This window comes from Medicago sativa, chromosome 3 (assembly GCF_051527215.1).
Source record: "Medicago sativa cultivar Bolivia chromosome 3, Bolivia_mono, whole genome shotgun sequence".
NCBI lineage: Eukaryota > Viridiplantae > Streptophyta > Magnoliopsida > Fabales > Fabaceae > Medicago > Medicago sativa.
In genome coordinates, this window is record NC_140751.1 from 11,786,706 (window position 1) to 11,801,854 (window position 15,149).

Here is a 15,149-nt window from a genome sequence, read left to right on the forward strand (position 1 = left end):
TCATGTTGCATCATGTTTTACTAGCTTAACTGTTATGTTGCATATGATTTTTTACTGGTTTTGTTTTGAATATGTCCAGATCGTTTTTAAGCGTATCCTACCGATTTTAACATCTATAGACTTTGCATAAGTTTGCAAATTCGATGATAATGCTAGAGATCGTATTGATAGTAAGTTGAACATTATAGGGACCAAATTTACATCGTGTAGCTAAACATAGGGACTAATGTCACATTTAACGGACAAGTCCCTTATTGAAACGGTGTTAATCAACCGACACTAACAGAAGAATGAAAGTGAAGAATGTTTGACAAAGTCATAAACTTAATTGAACTATTCATCATATCAGAGACGTAATTTGAGAGTGTCGTACAAAATAACGAGTAGTATTTCAATAAATAAGTTTGTTTTCACAAGCAAAAAGGTTGAAATTTATCAATAAGGTCTCTTCCAAAAAAACACTTAATGATAATTCATATTTTTCTTAATCTACATAAGGATGGTCACAGTCTCACAGAATTAATGTACAAAGTGAAAACTGAGACCGAGACAGGACAATCTACACTGATAAATAAATGCTTCCAAAATGTAATTTTTGCAAATTTACATTATGACCCTTCTTTACTCCTATCTCATCTATTGAGTAAGAGGAACACATTCAAGCTCAATTTCAAGAACACCTCTCTCAACATTTTGTAGCCTCAATGAGATTTCCTGTCTCAATTTCCCTTCTTCAAGAGATATTATTCCATCTTTCACAAGTGTATTGTCACCACTTGCTACCCATTTTCCAAGCTGCATTGACTCCATTATTGATGATTTCTCACATGCTTTTGCTGCTGATACTAATGGTTGAATGTCTATTTCAGCCTCTCCCATAAAATCGTCGTTTTTGAATGAATCTTTGTCGTATACAATCTGCATTTAAGGATCATATCAAATCTTATCAAACATGAAATCCAGAAAGAAATCGAACGCAAACTATAGGCATACTCAACTTACACCTCCAGCATCAATTTTGGCTCATTCAAAAGTGGAACCAAAAAGCACTTAAGAAGTAAGATTAAAGTATCAACTACCAAAAGACCAATTCCATGCTTATTTTTCAAATGATGTCTCACAGAAAATGGCGAACAATTCAACTTACTATTTTAAGAGGAGGGATGTTCTCAGGGATGTTGTGGCTGCTTCACCAAGATACAAAGAAATAACAAGCAAGTTAAAATTGATGGTCCTAAGGCATCTTTAGCTTCTCAGTTATAACTTAGACAAGGAACAATAAGATTTGTGTAGAAAGACACTGTATTAATAACCAGTTCATGATCCAAGATAATGTTATTCAAACAATGTAGCACTTAGCAATGCACATAGATCAAATTCCTTTATAAATAAAGTGAATACTTACACCCATTTTGGCTCTGATGATCCACAATCAGCACAGAACTTGTTCCCAGCTTGACGCATCAGATTGTCTAACCTTTCCTGTGGACCTAGTGATTGGAAGCATGCAGAAATAGTGTAAGCTCAAAGATTAAGGGTCTGTTTGGATTAACTTATATACTAACATAACACTTGTGAGACCGGATAATGTTTGCTATTTGATAAATGTAACAATTAAAAGGGAAAAATACCAGATAACATCCATCGCTCTCTTTGACTTTGAGAATTTAAACTCGGTGTTTCGGTGCAAAAGAGATCGTAAAGGCAAGAAGATCCTGACCCTACAATTGAGAATTTAGACTCTAATCAAATGACTCTCCCTTGGCAAGTGGTTAATATGGGGTATAGGGAATGAAAGAAAAACTGTGCTACGGATGTGGGTAATATGGTGTGCCAAAGTCCCGCGATGAGTAATATGTCGATGAGATGCTCGGTGTAGCATTTAAGTGGTTTGGTTTTTTCCCACCGATAACTAGCTTTTAAAGGAAGATTTCCCAAGCGCTCAAATGCTTGTCAAAATGCAAACTTGTATTTATTTTTTCTACCGCTTTGATTTGTTGATTCATGAGATTAAAATAAAAAGTAGTTTTGCTAAAATAACTGTTACAAAATCCAAAAAGAAAACAAACAATGGAAACAGTTACTTGTACGTCATACCTTGAGCAGTTGGTCAGCATGGCAAGATAACTGATCAATAAGGTGTCATTGTATTCCTGCAAGGAAAGGAAGATATTGTAAGATAATAAAAAAAAAATATTATACGAGCCTTTATGCTATATCTTACTGTGATATTAATCCCACAATCCAGCTCAGATACCATAGTGAAACAACATGAATCTTCACAGAAAAAACATTATCATGATAGCAATTAACCAACGTTTCATGTGGGAATAGTCCTTATATTTGTACTGGTGTTAGAGACCACTCAAAGGTAAGAAACAGACCACCCAAGGTAAGAAAATCAGATAGTATTATTAATTACTGAAAATAGGAACTAATACAGAAACATATCACAGTAACCTCAGAGCCAAGCTCAGAGAGATGCTTAAAGCATTATCTGTGTAGCCGAAAACTACAAAGTACCAATACGAATAACTGATTGCCCCCTCATTGGCTCAGTCTACTCTCCTCATATCAATCCCTGTACACATTTCATTTTCTATGAAGTATTTTGGCGCGTTGAGAAAAATCGAGAGTTAAGGTAAGGAGTGCTTATTGCTTTTGCCTTCAAGAATTAATTGACACCTCTCATTTCAGAATGGATGGCTCATTGAATTTGATTTGGAAAATTAAAGCTCCTCTGAAAACTAAAAATCTGGTTTGGCGAATTAGTAGACGGTGCATTCCAACACGGTTTTGACTGCATGAAAAAGGAGTCAATTTTCCAACAACTGTGTTTTTTGCACCATAAATGATGATGATAGTAGTCATATTTTCTTTAATTGTGCCAGTAGTCAAAATATATGGAGCACGTGTACATTTTTGCAAACAGTTGCGGTTGCCAAGGATCATTCAAATTCTGCAGCAGATTGTATTTTCAAGGTACCACAACAGTTCTCAGGGGATGAAGCTACGCTGTTTGCTTGTATTTTGGGGAGTGTTTGGAAGCAATGCAACAATACACTCTCAACAATACAATTGAGGTGCAAAATTCGGTGTTAATGCAGGCAAAAGTGTTGCTGCAAAACTGGAAAGCAGTCCAAGAAATCGCAAATGGGGCAGAATTGGTGCAAGCTGATACAAGGCATTTGTAAAGAAGCCATTGGCATTTGTATTAGAGAAGAAAACTGATATAATATGTTAGTACAGCTTACCCTTACGGGAAGTTTATGTGCACCTAATGATATATGAAAACATAAACCATACATAATATGCAAATAATTCCAACAGCAGCATAGTGGGCACGTTATTATGGTCTGCAACAGCCAACATCAGAATTGTGCAAACTTGTCATCAAAACAAAAAAATCTGTTTATCCTAAAATAACAAACACTTTTAACTGGTTGTTACTTGTTAGAATGAAAAATAATGATTAACATTTAATTTATCACATTTTATAGCTCATATTACCGTATCAACATTTGCACAATCTGTCTTAATAGACATTTTTGTTGTCATCACAGTCAGCTCATTATAGCAATATCCGCTTATCAAAATGGTATGTTCTTTGGTTGGTGCTTTAATTTCCTATTTCATACTCTCTTTTGTTGCAGAATATGATGCTCCGCCACACCCCTTACTTCAGACTCGATCCAGATTTCTCATTCCTGACATACCATTCACTCTGCTAACTACTTTTGATTTATCGATGAGTTAAGTTTTTTGAAGGTAGTTTGGCCTGCCACAATCCAAGGATGTAGCTATCATCCTTTTACAACGTTCGATAATTTTATATGACCCAGCATGTGTGACGTGTACAAGGTCACAATAACAGTAAGCCTTCATCTGATCAACACATGAGAATTTAGCAAAGTATTCACAAGTTATGTCTAGTGACTCAAACCTCTCACAAGCCATTCCAGTTCGTTTAATTCAATGTTCATATTTTGGACAGAATGTGGACTTGAACTTGGTCTCCACATTATTTAGCAGAAGTTTTCCCTTCCATTAAGGATAACAGAAAAAGTAAGAAAAAATGGTATGGGGATAAGTCATGTTGAGAAGAACTAAATAGTAAAAGGCATGACATGTTATTTTCACAATGACCAGGGTATATTAAAAGACATGATTTTGAACTATATAAAATGAAATGCATGAGAGAACAAAACCTTCTAACAGACAAATAAATAAAAATAACTACATTTTATCAAGCTGCATATTCAAATGAACCTTAACAATAATCCATAAAGTAACCAATAATCAGAACAAGTACAAAATAAATATCCTAAACAGAAATTGACATATAGGTTTTAGATAAGTCTCACTCTCAAGTGACATAGCACCACATCTACATTCTAGCATTAAGAACAAGGTGATATCAAACTCTCAACGCATACGTCACGCATGAATTTCGACTCACTAAACTTAAAAGTGCCATTTCTAGAATTGTGAAAAACCAACTTCTGTGTCTGTTCCTTTTCATAAATACAATCCAACAACAAACGGCCATCCTCAAAAATATGTAGTACTTCAATAGTGGCAAAAGATGAAGGAAAATCTCGCAAGAAAGAAACACTATACAACTTAGCCCAGGAGTCATTATTTCCATGTTCCTTCATAATCCAAACATCATGACCAAACACCACGCACAAACAATCCCTCAACACACCCAAGTACCAACGCAAAGGCAAAGTAGATACATCTACCTCCTTCGGCAGCAAAATTTCCTTACAAGACTCATTTCCCAAATCAAGAGAAACAATACAATCTTGAAATTTGTTATCATACTCTCCAGCAACCAACCAATTGATCGTTCCACTCACAGATTTTCCCAAAAATTGCAAAGGAGCACAACCAAAAGGAAATTTTTGAATGGTTTTCCAAGAATTGGTGCCCAAAGTATGAACCTTCACCTCATGGTTAGTATCACGTACACTTAAACCAACCACCATCTTGTAAGCATTAGTAATAACATCATAGCCGAAGCCATAGATTAATTCGTGACGAGGAACATTTTGTTTCTTTTCAAGAGGAGGCAATTCCTTGAATTTTCTAATGGAAGGGTTCCACAATCGAAGATTCAGGAAACCTCCATGTTCACTTACAAGACATAGAACACCATTGAAGGAGCCAATGCAGGAAAACTGGTTGGAAGGTAGCTCAAGCTGAGAGATGGAGTTAGCTGTTACGTCGTCAGTGAAAATACTCTGGAGTAGGTAAGACTGTAGAACATTGGAGTTGGTTGAGGGATGGACGAGGTGCGTATTTGAGAGGCGGAGGTGTTTCATGGCGAACTTTGGATCGGAGATTAGATAATTCCATGACTTGCAGACAGATTTGAGTTGAAGGAGGTGTTTCACTGGAAGTCTACATAGAATTTTTGAAATGAGATCCAAAGGAAGTGTGGGAAGTGGCGGCGCGTGAAGCGACAACGATGATGTTAGGGTTTTGGCTATTGTAGAGACGGCGTCGCGTTGGTGGTTACCGTCGCTGTCCATGTTATTAGCGCCGATTTGGTGAGGAGAAAAATGGGGATTAGGGTTTAGTGGTTCTGTCGTCTTCTCTGCAATAACGATGAGGGAAGCTCAGCAGGTTTTAAGTGGTGAGGTACATGGGCCTGCTTTACCATCAGAACCAGCCCAATATGAGAATTTAACTATTTCTCACTTATTTGCTTGCTGTATCAAATTCTTAGGGGGTGGGAAGAGCAAACAGACACATTAGATTTCGTTTGGACGATTCGGATTTATCGGAGTATAGTGACGTGTACAGCCTTACACGCCTTCCGCCGCCGAAAACGGACCACACACAACACAACCAAACACCACAGGAACGGGGCAACACCAAAGAGAGGGGCTGTACAGCAGCCGAATAAAGATTCAGCAGGTAAAAATCAAACAGATTCGTACCCACCACCACTGCTGCAACCCAAGAGACCCGGACCGGAACTCTTACGACAACCGATAGCACCTTCCGACCACACAAAAACAGAGGCTAAAAGACCCCATTTTAATTGTTATGTTGCATCTGATATTTACTGGTTTTGTTTTGAATATGTTGGATCATTTTTATACGTAATCCTACTAATTTTAACATCTCTAAACTTTGCATAAGTTTGCAAATTCGATGATAATGTTAGGGATCGTATTGATAGTAAGTTGAACATTATAGCGACCAAATTTACTATGTGTAGCTAAATACAACAACAACAACAACGCCTTATCCCACTAAGTGGGGTCGGCTACATGGATCAAATGCCGCCATAATGTTCTATCAAAGACCATATTTGGATCCAACTCATTGACCTCTAAATCTTTTCTAATGGTTTCTCTAATAGTTTTCTTAGGTCTTCCTCTACCTCTTTTAACCTGACTCTCCTCCATTTGATCTACTCTTCTTACCACGGCGTCTACGGGCCTTCTCTCTACATGTCCAAACCATCTAAGCCTATTTTCTCCCAACTTTTCTACTATAGGTGCTACCCCCACTCTCTCTCTAATGATGTCATTCCTAATCCTATCATGTCTAGTCTTCCCACTCATCCAACGCAACATCCTCATCTCCGCTACGCTTACTTTACTCTCGTGTTGGCTCTTAACCGCCCAACACTCCGTACCATACAACATTGCCGGTCTGACTGCTGTCCGATAGAACTTTCCTTTCAGCTTAAGTGGTACTTTCTTATCGCACAAAACACCTGAGGCTCTTCTCCATTTCAACCACCCAGCTTGAATACGATGATGTACATCAGCTTCTATTTCTCCGTCATTTTGTACTATGGACCCAAGATATCTAAACCGTGTAACTTAGGGTATGATATGATCTCCAACTTTCACCTCTAAGGTAGACCCACTTCTCCTTTTACTGAAGTTACATTCCATATATTCCGTCTTGTTTCTACTCAGGCGGAAACCGTACGCTTCTAAGGCTTGCCTCCAAGTCTCTAGCCTCCCGTTTAACTCCTCCCTCGACTCACCAAGCAAGACTACATCATCTGCAAAAAGCATACATCTCGGTGCTAACTCTTGGATGTGTTCCGTCAGTACATCCAAAACTAAAGTAAAAAGATAAGGACTTAGGGTTGACCCTTGGTGCAGTCCTATTGTTATGGGAAAATCTCCGGTATCCCCATCCTGCGTCCTCACACTAGTCGAAGCCCCCTCATACATATCCTCGATAGCTCTAATATAGGCAATCCTCACCCCTTTCTTCTCCAGGGCTTTCCACAAAATCTCTCTGGGTACTCTATCATACGCCTTCTCCAAATCAATGAAAACTAAGTGCAAGTCTTTTTTATCCGTCCGATATCGCTCCATCACGCGTCGAAGTAAGTAGATCGCTTCCATAGTCGACCTCCCAGGCATAAAACCAAATTGGTTATCCGTAACGTGAGTCTCTTTTCTTAGTCTTCGCTCAATTACCCTTTCCCATAACTTCATGGTATGACTCATTAGCTTAATTCCCCTATAATTCGCGCAATCTTGTATATCCCCCTTGTTCTTATAGATTGGAATTAAGGTGCTTCTTCTCCACTCGTCCGGCATTTTCTTCGTCCTCATAATCTCGTTGAAAAGTTTTGTGAGCCACCCAATTCCTCTATCGCCAAGACTTTTCCACACTTCGATAGGTATGTTGTCCGGCCCAACTGCCTTGCCATTACTCATCCTTTTCAACGCTTCTTTCACCTCGTGCTCCTGAATCCGACGATAATAGTTATAATTTCGGTCCTCCTCTCTGATGTCTAACCTGTTAGAGTCTGGTAAGATCTCATATCCTTCATTAAATAAGTTGTGGAAATACTTCTTCCATCTATCCTTAATATCTCTCTCTTGCACCAAAACTATACCCTCTTCATCCTTAATACACTTCACTTGGTCCAGGTCTCTTGTCTTTCGTTCTCGTCCCTTCGCAAGCTTGTATATAGATTTCTCCCCCTCCTTGGTACCTAAAGATTGGTATAATCCTTCAAATGCTTGAGTTCTCGCTTCGCTCACCGCCTTCTTAGCCTCTTTCCTAGCTATCTTATATTTATCCCAAGTTTCGGCATTTTTACACTTAGACCAATCTCTAAAACAATCTCTCTTGATCCGAACTTTACCCTGAACACTGTCATTCCACCACCAAGATTCTTTACCCCTAGGTCCAAAACCTCTAAATATAGGGACTAATGTCACATTTAACGGACAAGTCTCTTATTGAAACCATGTTAATCAACCGATACTAACAGAAGAATGAAAGTGAAGAACGTTTGACAAAGTCACAAACTTAATTGAACTATTCATCATATCAGAGACGTAATTTGAGAGCGTCCTACAAAGTAACGAGTAGTATTTCAAAAAATAGGTCTGTTTTTACAAGCAAAAAGGTTGAAATTTATCAATAAGGTCTCTTCCAAAAAAAACACTTAGAGATAATTCATATTTTTCTTAATCTACATAAGGATGGTCGTCACAGTCTCACAGAATTAATGTACAAAGTGAAAACTGAGACTGAGACAGAACAATCTACACTGATAAATAAAAGCTTCCAAAATGTAATTTTTTGCAAATTTACATTATGACCCTTTACTCCTATCTCATCTATTGAGTAAGAGGAACACATTCAAGCTCAATTTCAAGAACACCTCTCTCAACATTTTGTAGCCTCAATGAGATTTCCTGTCTCACTTTCCCTTCTTCAAGAGATATTATTCCATCTTTCACAAGTGTATTGTCACCACTTGCTACCCATTTTCCAAGCTGCATTGACTCCATGATTGATGATTTCTCATATGCTTTTGCTGCTGATACTAAGGGTTGAATGTCTATTTCAGCTTCTCCCATAAAATCGTCGTTTTTGAATGAATCTTTGTCATATACAATCTGCATATAAGGGACAACAACATTGAATAGATATTCATTGTGATTGCAAGAAAGTGACAATTACAATAATAGATGTGTCCGAAGTTCTAAATTATTGTTTTCATTTCTGAGGCTGTCAGGAACATAAATTGAATCAAGTGCATGTGTTCGGTTTTACAGGGACAAAAATTGACTTTGAAAAAAATGACCGTGTAACATCGTTAAAGCTAAAAGTGAATTGAATGTAAAGTGACGATTGTTTGTATACGTTCATGCAAAGTTCCAAATGAATTCTAGAGGCAAAAGCTCCGAATTCTAGCTACAAGTTAGAAGCAACACTAGAGGCATACTCAGTTTACACCTCTAGCATCAATTTTGGCTACTCCAAAAGTGGAACCAAACATACAAAAGTGGAACCAAAGATCCCTTGAGAAGTAAGATTAAGGTATCAATTGCCAAAAGACCAATTCCAAGCTTATTTTTCAAATGATGTCTCACAGAAAATGGTGAACAATTCAACTTACTATTTTAAGAGGAGGGATGTTCTCAGGGATTGAAAGCATTAGGCTTTCATTCCAAACAGGATTTAAATTGTTCTTTATGACACGCGTCTTCACCGACTGCAAGATCAGATAATAAAAATGTTACATATTTAATGTTACATTTTCCTTTGCAAGCATTATGATAAGTATTAAGTAGTTTTGACATGAAGAAACTCACCTGGTGACCAAGAGAAAGGATGACATAAGGGTCACTAGTCACTATATCTCTGATAGCTAGGTTAGTGCCTTTAACCACATTAACCTTAATCAATCCAACAAATTCAACCATACCTGCCTATAACAGTAAATAGGGAGAAACAATATTCAGTAGTCAAGAACAAAGAAAAATGTAATATTTCAATACTTATCATGCTTAAACTTTCATGAATGTTCCATTTCTCAAGATGATTCTCAGTTTTGGTCCCTGTAATATACCTTTATCCCCTTTTTTTTCTCTTTCAGTCCTTTTAACATTTTGTTTTAGTACTTATGAAGTTATGGTATATTTTTTTTATAATTTTTTATATATTTTGTTTTAGTCCCTGTAGTATATATTTTTTGTTTTGAGTTTCTAACATATAGGGTTTTGCCTCTGGATTTAAATGGGGCCCCCGCTAGAGGACAGTCAGATTGGTCTCTCGAATTAGTCGGTCCTTGAGCCGGATACCGAGTTTTCAAACATATAGGGACTAAAAGAACATAAACCAAATGTTACATAGACTAAAGCGAAAAAATAGGGACTATAATAGAACAAAAAAATTGCAGGGACCGTTTCGACAAAACCTAAAGATGGATATATTACTGGGACACAAAACATATTTAAGTCTATCAGAATTCTCAACATAGATAGCATTATTTATTGCATTAACTAACTTTAAAGAAGAAATGAAATGAAACATTACCAACGAGTTACTCTTCTTTGTACTCTTACTCTCAGAATCTTTTCTTCCCCAGCTGTTTCGAAACGATAGCCCAATACGATTTCTAGTTGTTTGTTTATCATAACGTTTTTTTTCTTGTGGAGGATTGTAGCTTGAGGAACTGCTCTGACTGGATGAAGTTGTTCTTGCGTGGGATGGTATAAAGGGACAAATCAAATTCTCCTCGGAATCCAAAAATTGTTGCAGCTCATATTTTCTCCTGGATAATAAAATTAAAAAGAAAAGTGAAAAACAATGGTATCCTATCTCAAGATAAATATGAATTTGTTGTGTGCGTGTGTGTTTGTGTGCTCGTGACGCTTTTTCATCCAGTTAGTTACCTAATAAAATCAGAGCGCTCCTCAATGGAAGAATTCGGTTTTGGTTTTTTTATGTAGCTTGGCATGCAAGCTTCGTACTTCTTATTGATTAATGTATTTCCACCCAAGTTGACCAATGAATCGACTTGTTCGTCTGTCCATTCATCTAGATTCAGTGACAGAACCTATAATCATGTCAAATCATGTTAAAATTTCTATTAGAAAATTTGCAAGTAAATGCATTTAATGTCAAATAACATGTGTTTTACATATTATGTTACGAACATACCTTAGATATATGGACTCCTAGGCTTCTGTGTATACCAGAGCACTTGATGCAAATAAATACTCCAAGACTTGAAGACCTGATGTTCAAACAATGCGCTGAATAAAATCAAATGCAAATAATATGAACTAATTATCTACTGAGAAAAGTAAATTGTCAATTAATTCTGAATAGAAAGTTTCATGTCTCAAGGTTCTTCCTCATTCTAAACTTCTTGTGATCTAGAAATACAAAATAAAAAAATTTGTCCGAGGACAATGTTACTAAGAGCACCTTACAAGTAGGAGAGATAAACCACACTAAGGGACTGTTTGGATTGACTTATTTAAGCTGATCTACTGGCATTAGCACTTGTGAGAGCTTATGGAAACAATTTATGAAATGTTCAAAAGTTGTTTTTAGCTTATGTCCATAAGCACTTATCTGAAAAAAGTTTGACTTCATTTTATCTTCTGATACAGAAATAACTTATACATAAACAAAGTTTATGCTATAAGCGCTTAATTTTAATTTGTTTATCCAAACATGGGCTAATTAAACGTATTACACAAAATGTATCAAAACTAAATTGGATTCATGTAATTTTAAACATAAAACTATACAAATCATGCTGCGGTTGCTTCACAAAGATAGAAAGCAAATAACAAGCAAGTTGAAATTGATAGTCCTAAGGCATCTTTAGCTTCTCAGTTATAACTTAGACAAGGAACAATAAGATTTGTGTGGAAAGACACAGTATTAATAACTAGTTCTTGATCCAAGATAATGCTTTTCAAACAATGTAGCACTTAGCAATGCACATAGATCAAATTACTTTACAAATAAAGTGAATACTTACACCCATTTTGGCTCTGATGATCCACAATCAGCACAGAACTTGTTCCCTGCTTGACGCATCAGATTGTCTAACCTTTCCTGTGGACCTAGTGATCGGAAGTAAGCAGAAATAGTGTAAGCTCAAAGATTAAGGGTCTGTTTGGATTAACTTATATACTAACATAAACACTTGTGAGACCGGATAATGTTGGTTATTTGATAAATGTAACAATTAAAAGGGAAAAATACCAGATAACATCCATCGCTCTCTTTGACTTTGAGAATTTAAACTTGGTGTTTCAGTGCAAAAGAGATCATAAAGGCAAGAAGATCCTGACCCTACAATTGAGACATTTAATTTTATAGTTAGCCTGTCGAAATACCATTATACACTCTGACTTGTGAAATTGCGACAAAGCATCACTTCGAAGTTACTTTTATCATTACAAATTTCAACAATCACAGACACTAATATTTCCTTTCTCTTATGTAGAAATGGGGTTCACCTTCTTGCAAGTCAAGCTTTTCTTTTATTCCCTCGAAAACTCAACTTACAAATGCTTAAAAACAAACGGAACTCGACTTTTTTTTTTATAAGGAAACCTCAAGTTTAAATTCTCAAAGTCAAAGTCATTCTAGTAAAGCAGAAACAATAAAGGAGACGGATGGTTCCTCCCCTTGTATGTAGCACTGTCACTTCAAATTAAAGTTGTGTCAGGTGTCCGACATCGACACATGTAGTTACATTCAATTAGTTCCATTTTCTTAAATATTACTGGCAAGAATGTGTCAATATCGTGTCCAGTGTCTGTGTCTGTATCAGTGCTTCATAACACAATAAACTTTCATTCCATACAAGAAACATCAGAAGCTTTTGGAGTCATTCTTGTAATCACATTTTGTTTCTTTGTTTTGAATTCTTTAATACAATTAACCAATAAAAGATGTCTTGAGAAATGAGAACCTGATCACAGATAATTTATTATAGATAGGTGAAGCCCTCATAGATCATGTTTAATTTCTTTCCTTGAGAAGGTTAGGAAGGGATGTTTTAGAAATAAACTTAGTTTATTGTACTTATTTGAAGACAATGAAGATAATCTAACTCATAATTGATGTTGCATTAGTCACTACTATATGGTGCAGGGCACAACATCTATTGTTCATACACCCTCAAAATTCAAAACAAAAATTTAACATTTTACTAAAAAAAACTATCCTATTAATCTATAAGGAACTCAATAGTGCCATTGTAGTAACATCCCTAATTAACTTAAAATTCAAAAATACTTTTCGTCTTTGAACCACGGATACGGACATGGACACGGGATACGGTACACAGCTAATAATTTGAGAAAATCACATAATTCAGTGTAATTAAATTTGTCGGTGTTGTGTCAGTATAATTATATGTGTCGGGCACCAAGACACTCCTAATCCGAGGGGTGTCCGTGTTTCATAGCTTGTCATGAATTTGTAGTTACTTGAGAGCAAGCAAATTGCAACATCTCTTCTCAACCATGGATTGGTCTAGCCCTATCATATACATGTTTAACCAAAACAAAGAGGAGGAGGGGAAAGAAAAATGTGAATAAATCTGCTCTATTCTATCATGTGAAACATTGATATAAACATGACACTTACACTAAAACACAGACACCGATAATAATTTAAAAAAATAGAAGTGGCTGAATATAACCACCTGTGTTGGTGTCTCATGTATCTGTGTACTACACTATGAAGCACAAACACTCTTTGGATTAGAGGTGTTCCGGTGTCTGACACCGACAACAATACAATATATCTATGATTACACTGAATTATGTCATTTTTTTAAACTATTATCCGTGTCGGTGTCTATGTCGTGTCTGGTGTCCATGTCTGTGTCCGTGCTTCATAGATACTACACCAACACATACACGTCTTCAATTTGAAGTGTCGATGTTAGATACGGTTCTATCAAATTCCAATGACTTATTCTTGTTGTTCATAATATCAACCATTCATTACATCACTTTGATGGGGAGGAAGAAAGAATGAGGGAAAAGGTATAGAAAGTTTTTACCTGGTATACCATTGATTTCAGATTTTTCTTGATGCATCATCTCCATATCCTCAAATATTTGAAACCAAAATCAAGGAATGTCACTATAATCTGAGGACAGCCATGTATTTATCAACCCTTTCTCTGCATGAAGATAAAAAGGGCACATCAAATATTTTATCTTGATCATCTTGCAATTGAAAAATGCAACTCAACATCAAAAAAACACAAAGATTTCAATTAAAATGTCATAATAAAAGATTGAAAAAAACATGAAAAATGGCAATTAAGCTTGAATTAAAAAAAATTAATAAAATTCCAACAGAAAAATCTTACAGATCAGATAATATATTTCCTCCACTTGAAATTAGGCATGAGCCAATGGCAGCTTATTCTCTACAACAACAAAAAAAATTATTGTCAAAATCTAAAAGAGAAAATCAAAATCAAAACATGGTTTTTATGAATTAATGGAAAAAAACATACAATGTACTAGAAAAGATAGAATTTTTTCAAATCAATCTCTGAGGGAATTGAATTATCCAAAGAATATATTTCTGACAAATTGCATGTAAAGTTATTTCTGAGGGAATTGAATTATCATAGTTTATGATTTTGATTTGAAGGATATGGAAATGATTGGAGGCATGAAAAGTCAATGAGAGAATTACATTAAATTAAATATTATTGATTTTGTGTTTTTCTTTTGTTGTTGTGATGAATGTTTGACTCACCAAAGGAACATTGAACGCGCTTACATGGGAGCGTGTTAAATTTTGTACATTACAATGTGACATGTATTTATTTAATAGATTGATTTCAACAATTTCTTAACTATAACCCATAAATAGTATTTTTCAGTTTCTTTTTCTTTTACGTGTCAAATGGATAACTTCATTATCTCTCATAAGGTAGCACTTGTTGGATTTTTAATGTGGACTAGCATAGTTAGATTTTATTGTACTCAGATTAAGTAGATGTCCAAATATTGGTATATATTGTTAATTTTATTTATATGATTTTATAATATTATGATTATTGATATTATTATTGAAAAATATTTATCTTTATTTTATTGGGGTGATGTGTGTAGGCTTACTATTTTTATTGGGGTGATGTGTGTAGGCTTACTATGACGGATAAGTGAGTCCATTTTATTTGACACAAAGGAGAGTGTCCTATTTATAGCCATTCTATGGTGTTGTTGCATCCATTGTGACTTCACACAAAATTTTGTAGAGTGGAATAGAGATAGTAATCTCTCCAACACATACACTCAAGAACTTAAGGAAATCAAAGAATGGAGTTATTGTAATTGCATAATGGAACCGTTGTTATTACA

The 15,149-nt window shown here is 35.7% G+C and overlaps 2 protein-coding genes across 5 annotated transcripts; both read right to left on the minus strand.

Annotated features, from left to right (window-relative positions):
- Window positions 1-402: 402 nt before the first annotated feature.
- Window positions 403-14,456, minus strand: LOC146935744 (putative ADP-ribosylation factor GTPase-activating protein AGD11). 4 transcript variants are annotated; one of them, XM_085750837.1, is made up of 11 exons: window positions 14,294-14,456; window positions 14,144-14,203; window positions 13,829-13,951; window positions 12,013-12,102; window positions 11,786-11,870; window positions 10,951-11,026; window positions 10,683-10,846; window positions 10,324-10,561; window positions 9,600-9,716; window positions 9,404-9,499; window positions 403-918 (listed from the first exon to the last, which is right to left on the minus strand). In XM_085750837.1, exons 3-11 carry the CDS (start codon window positions 13,872-13,874, stop codon window positions 637-639), a joined length of 1,194 nt encoding a protein of 397 aa, XP_085606963.1. In that variant the 5' UTR covers window positions 13,875-13,951; window positions 14,144-14,203; window positions 14,294-14,456; the 3' UTR covers window positions 403-636. The 4 variants fall into 4 exon arrangements, with proteins under 4 accessions (XP_085606963.1, XP_085606965.1, XP_085606962.1 ...); XM_085750836.1 differs by lacking the exon at window positions 403-918 and adding an exon at window positions 8,388-8,900; XM_085750839.1 differs by lacking the exon at window positions 12,013-12,102.
- Window positions 4,259-6,186, minus strand: LOC146935745 (F-box/kelch-repeat protein At3g23880-like). Its single transcript, XM_085750840.1, has one exon. The coding sequence runs from the start codon at window positions 5,535-5,537 to the stop codon at window positions 4,401-4,403; it is 1,137 nt and encodes a 378-aa protein (XP_085606966.1). The 5' UTR covers window positions 5,538-6,186; the 3' UTR covers window positions 4,259-4,400.
- Window positions 14,457-15,149: the final 693 nt, after the last annotated feature.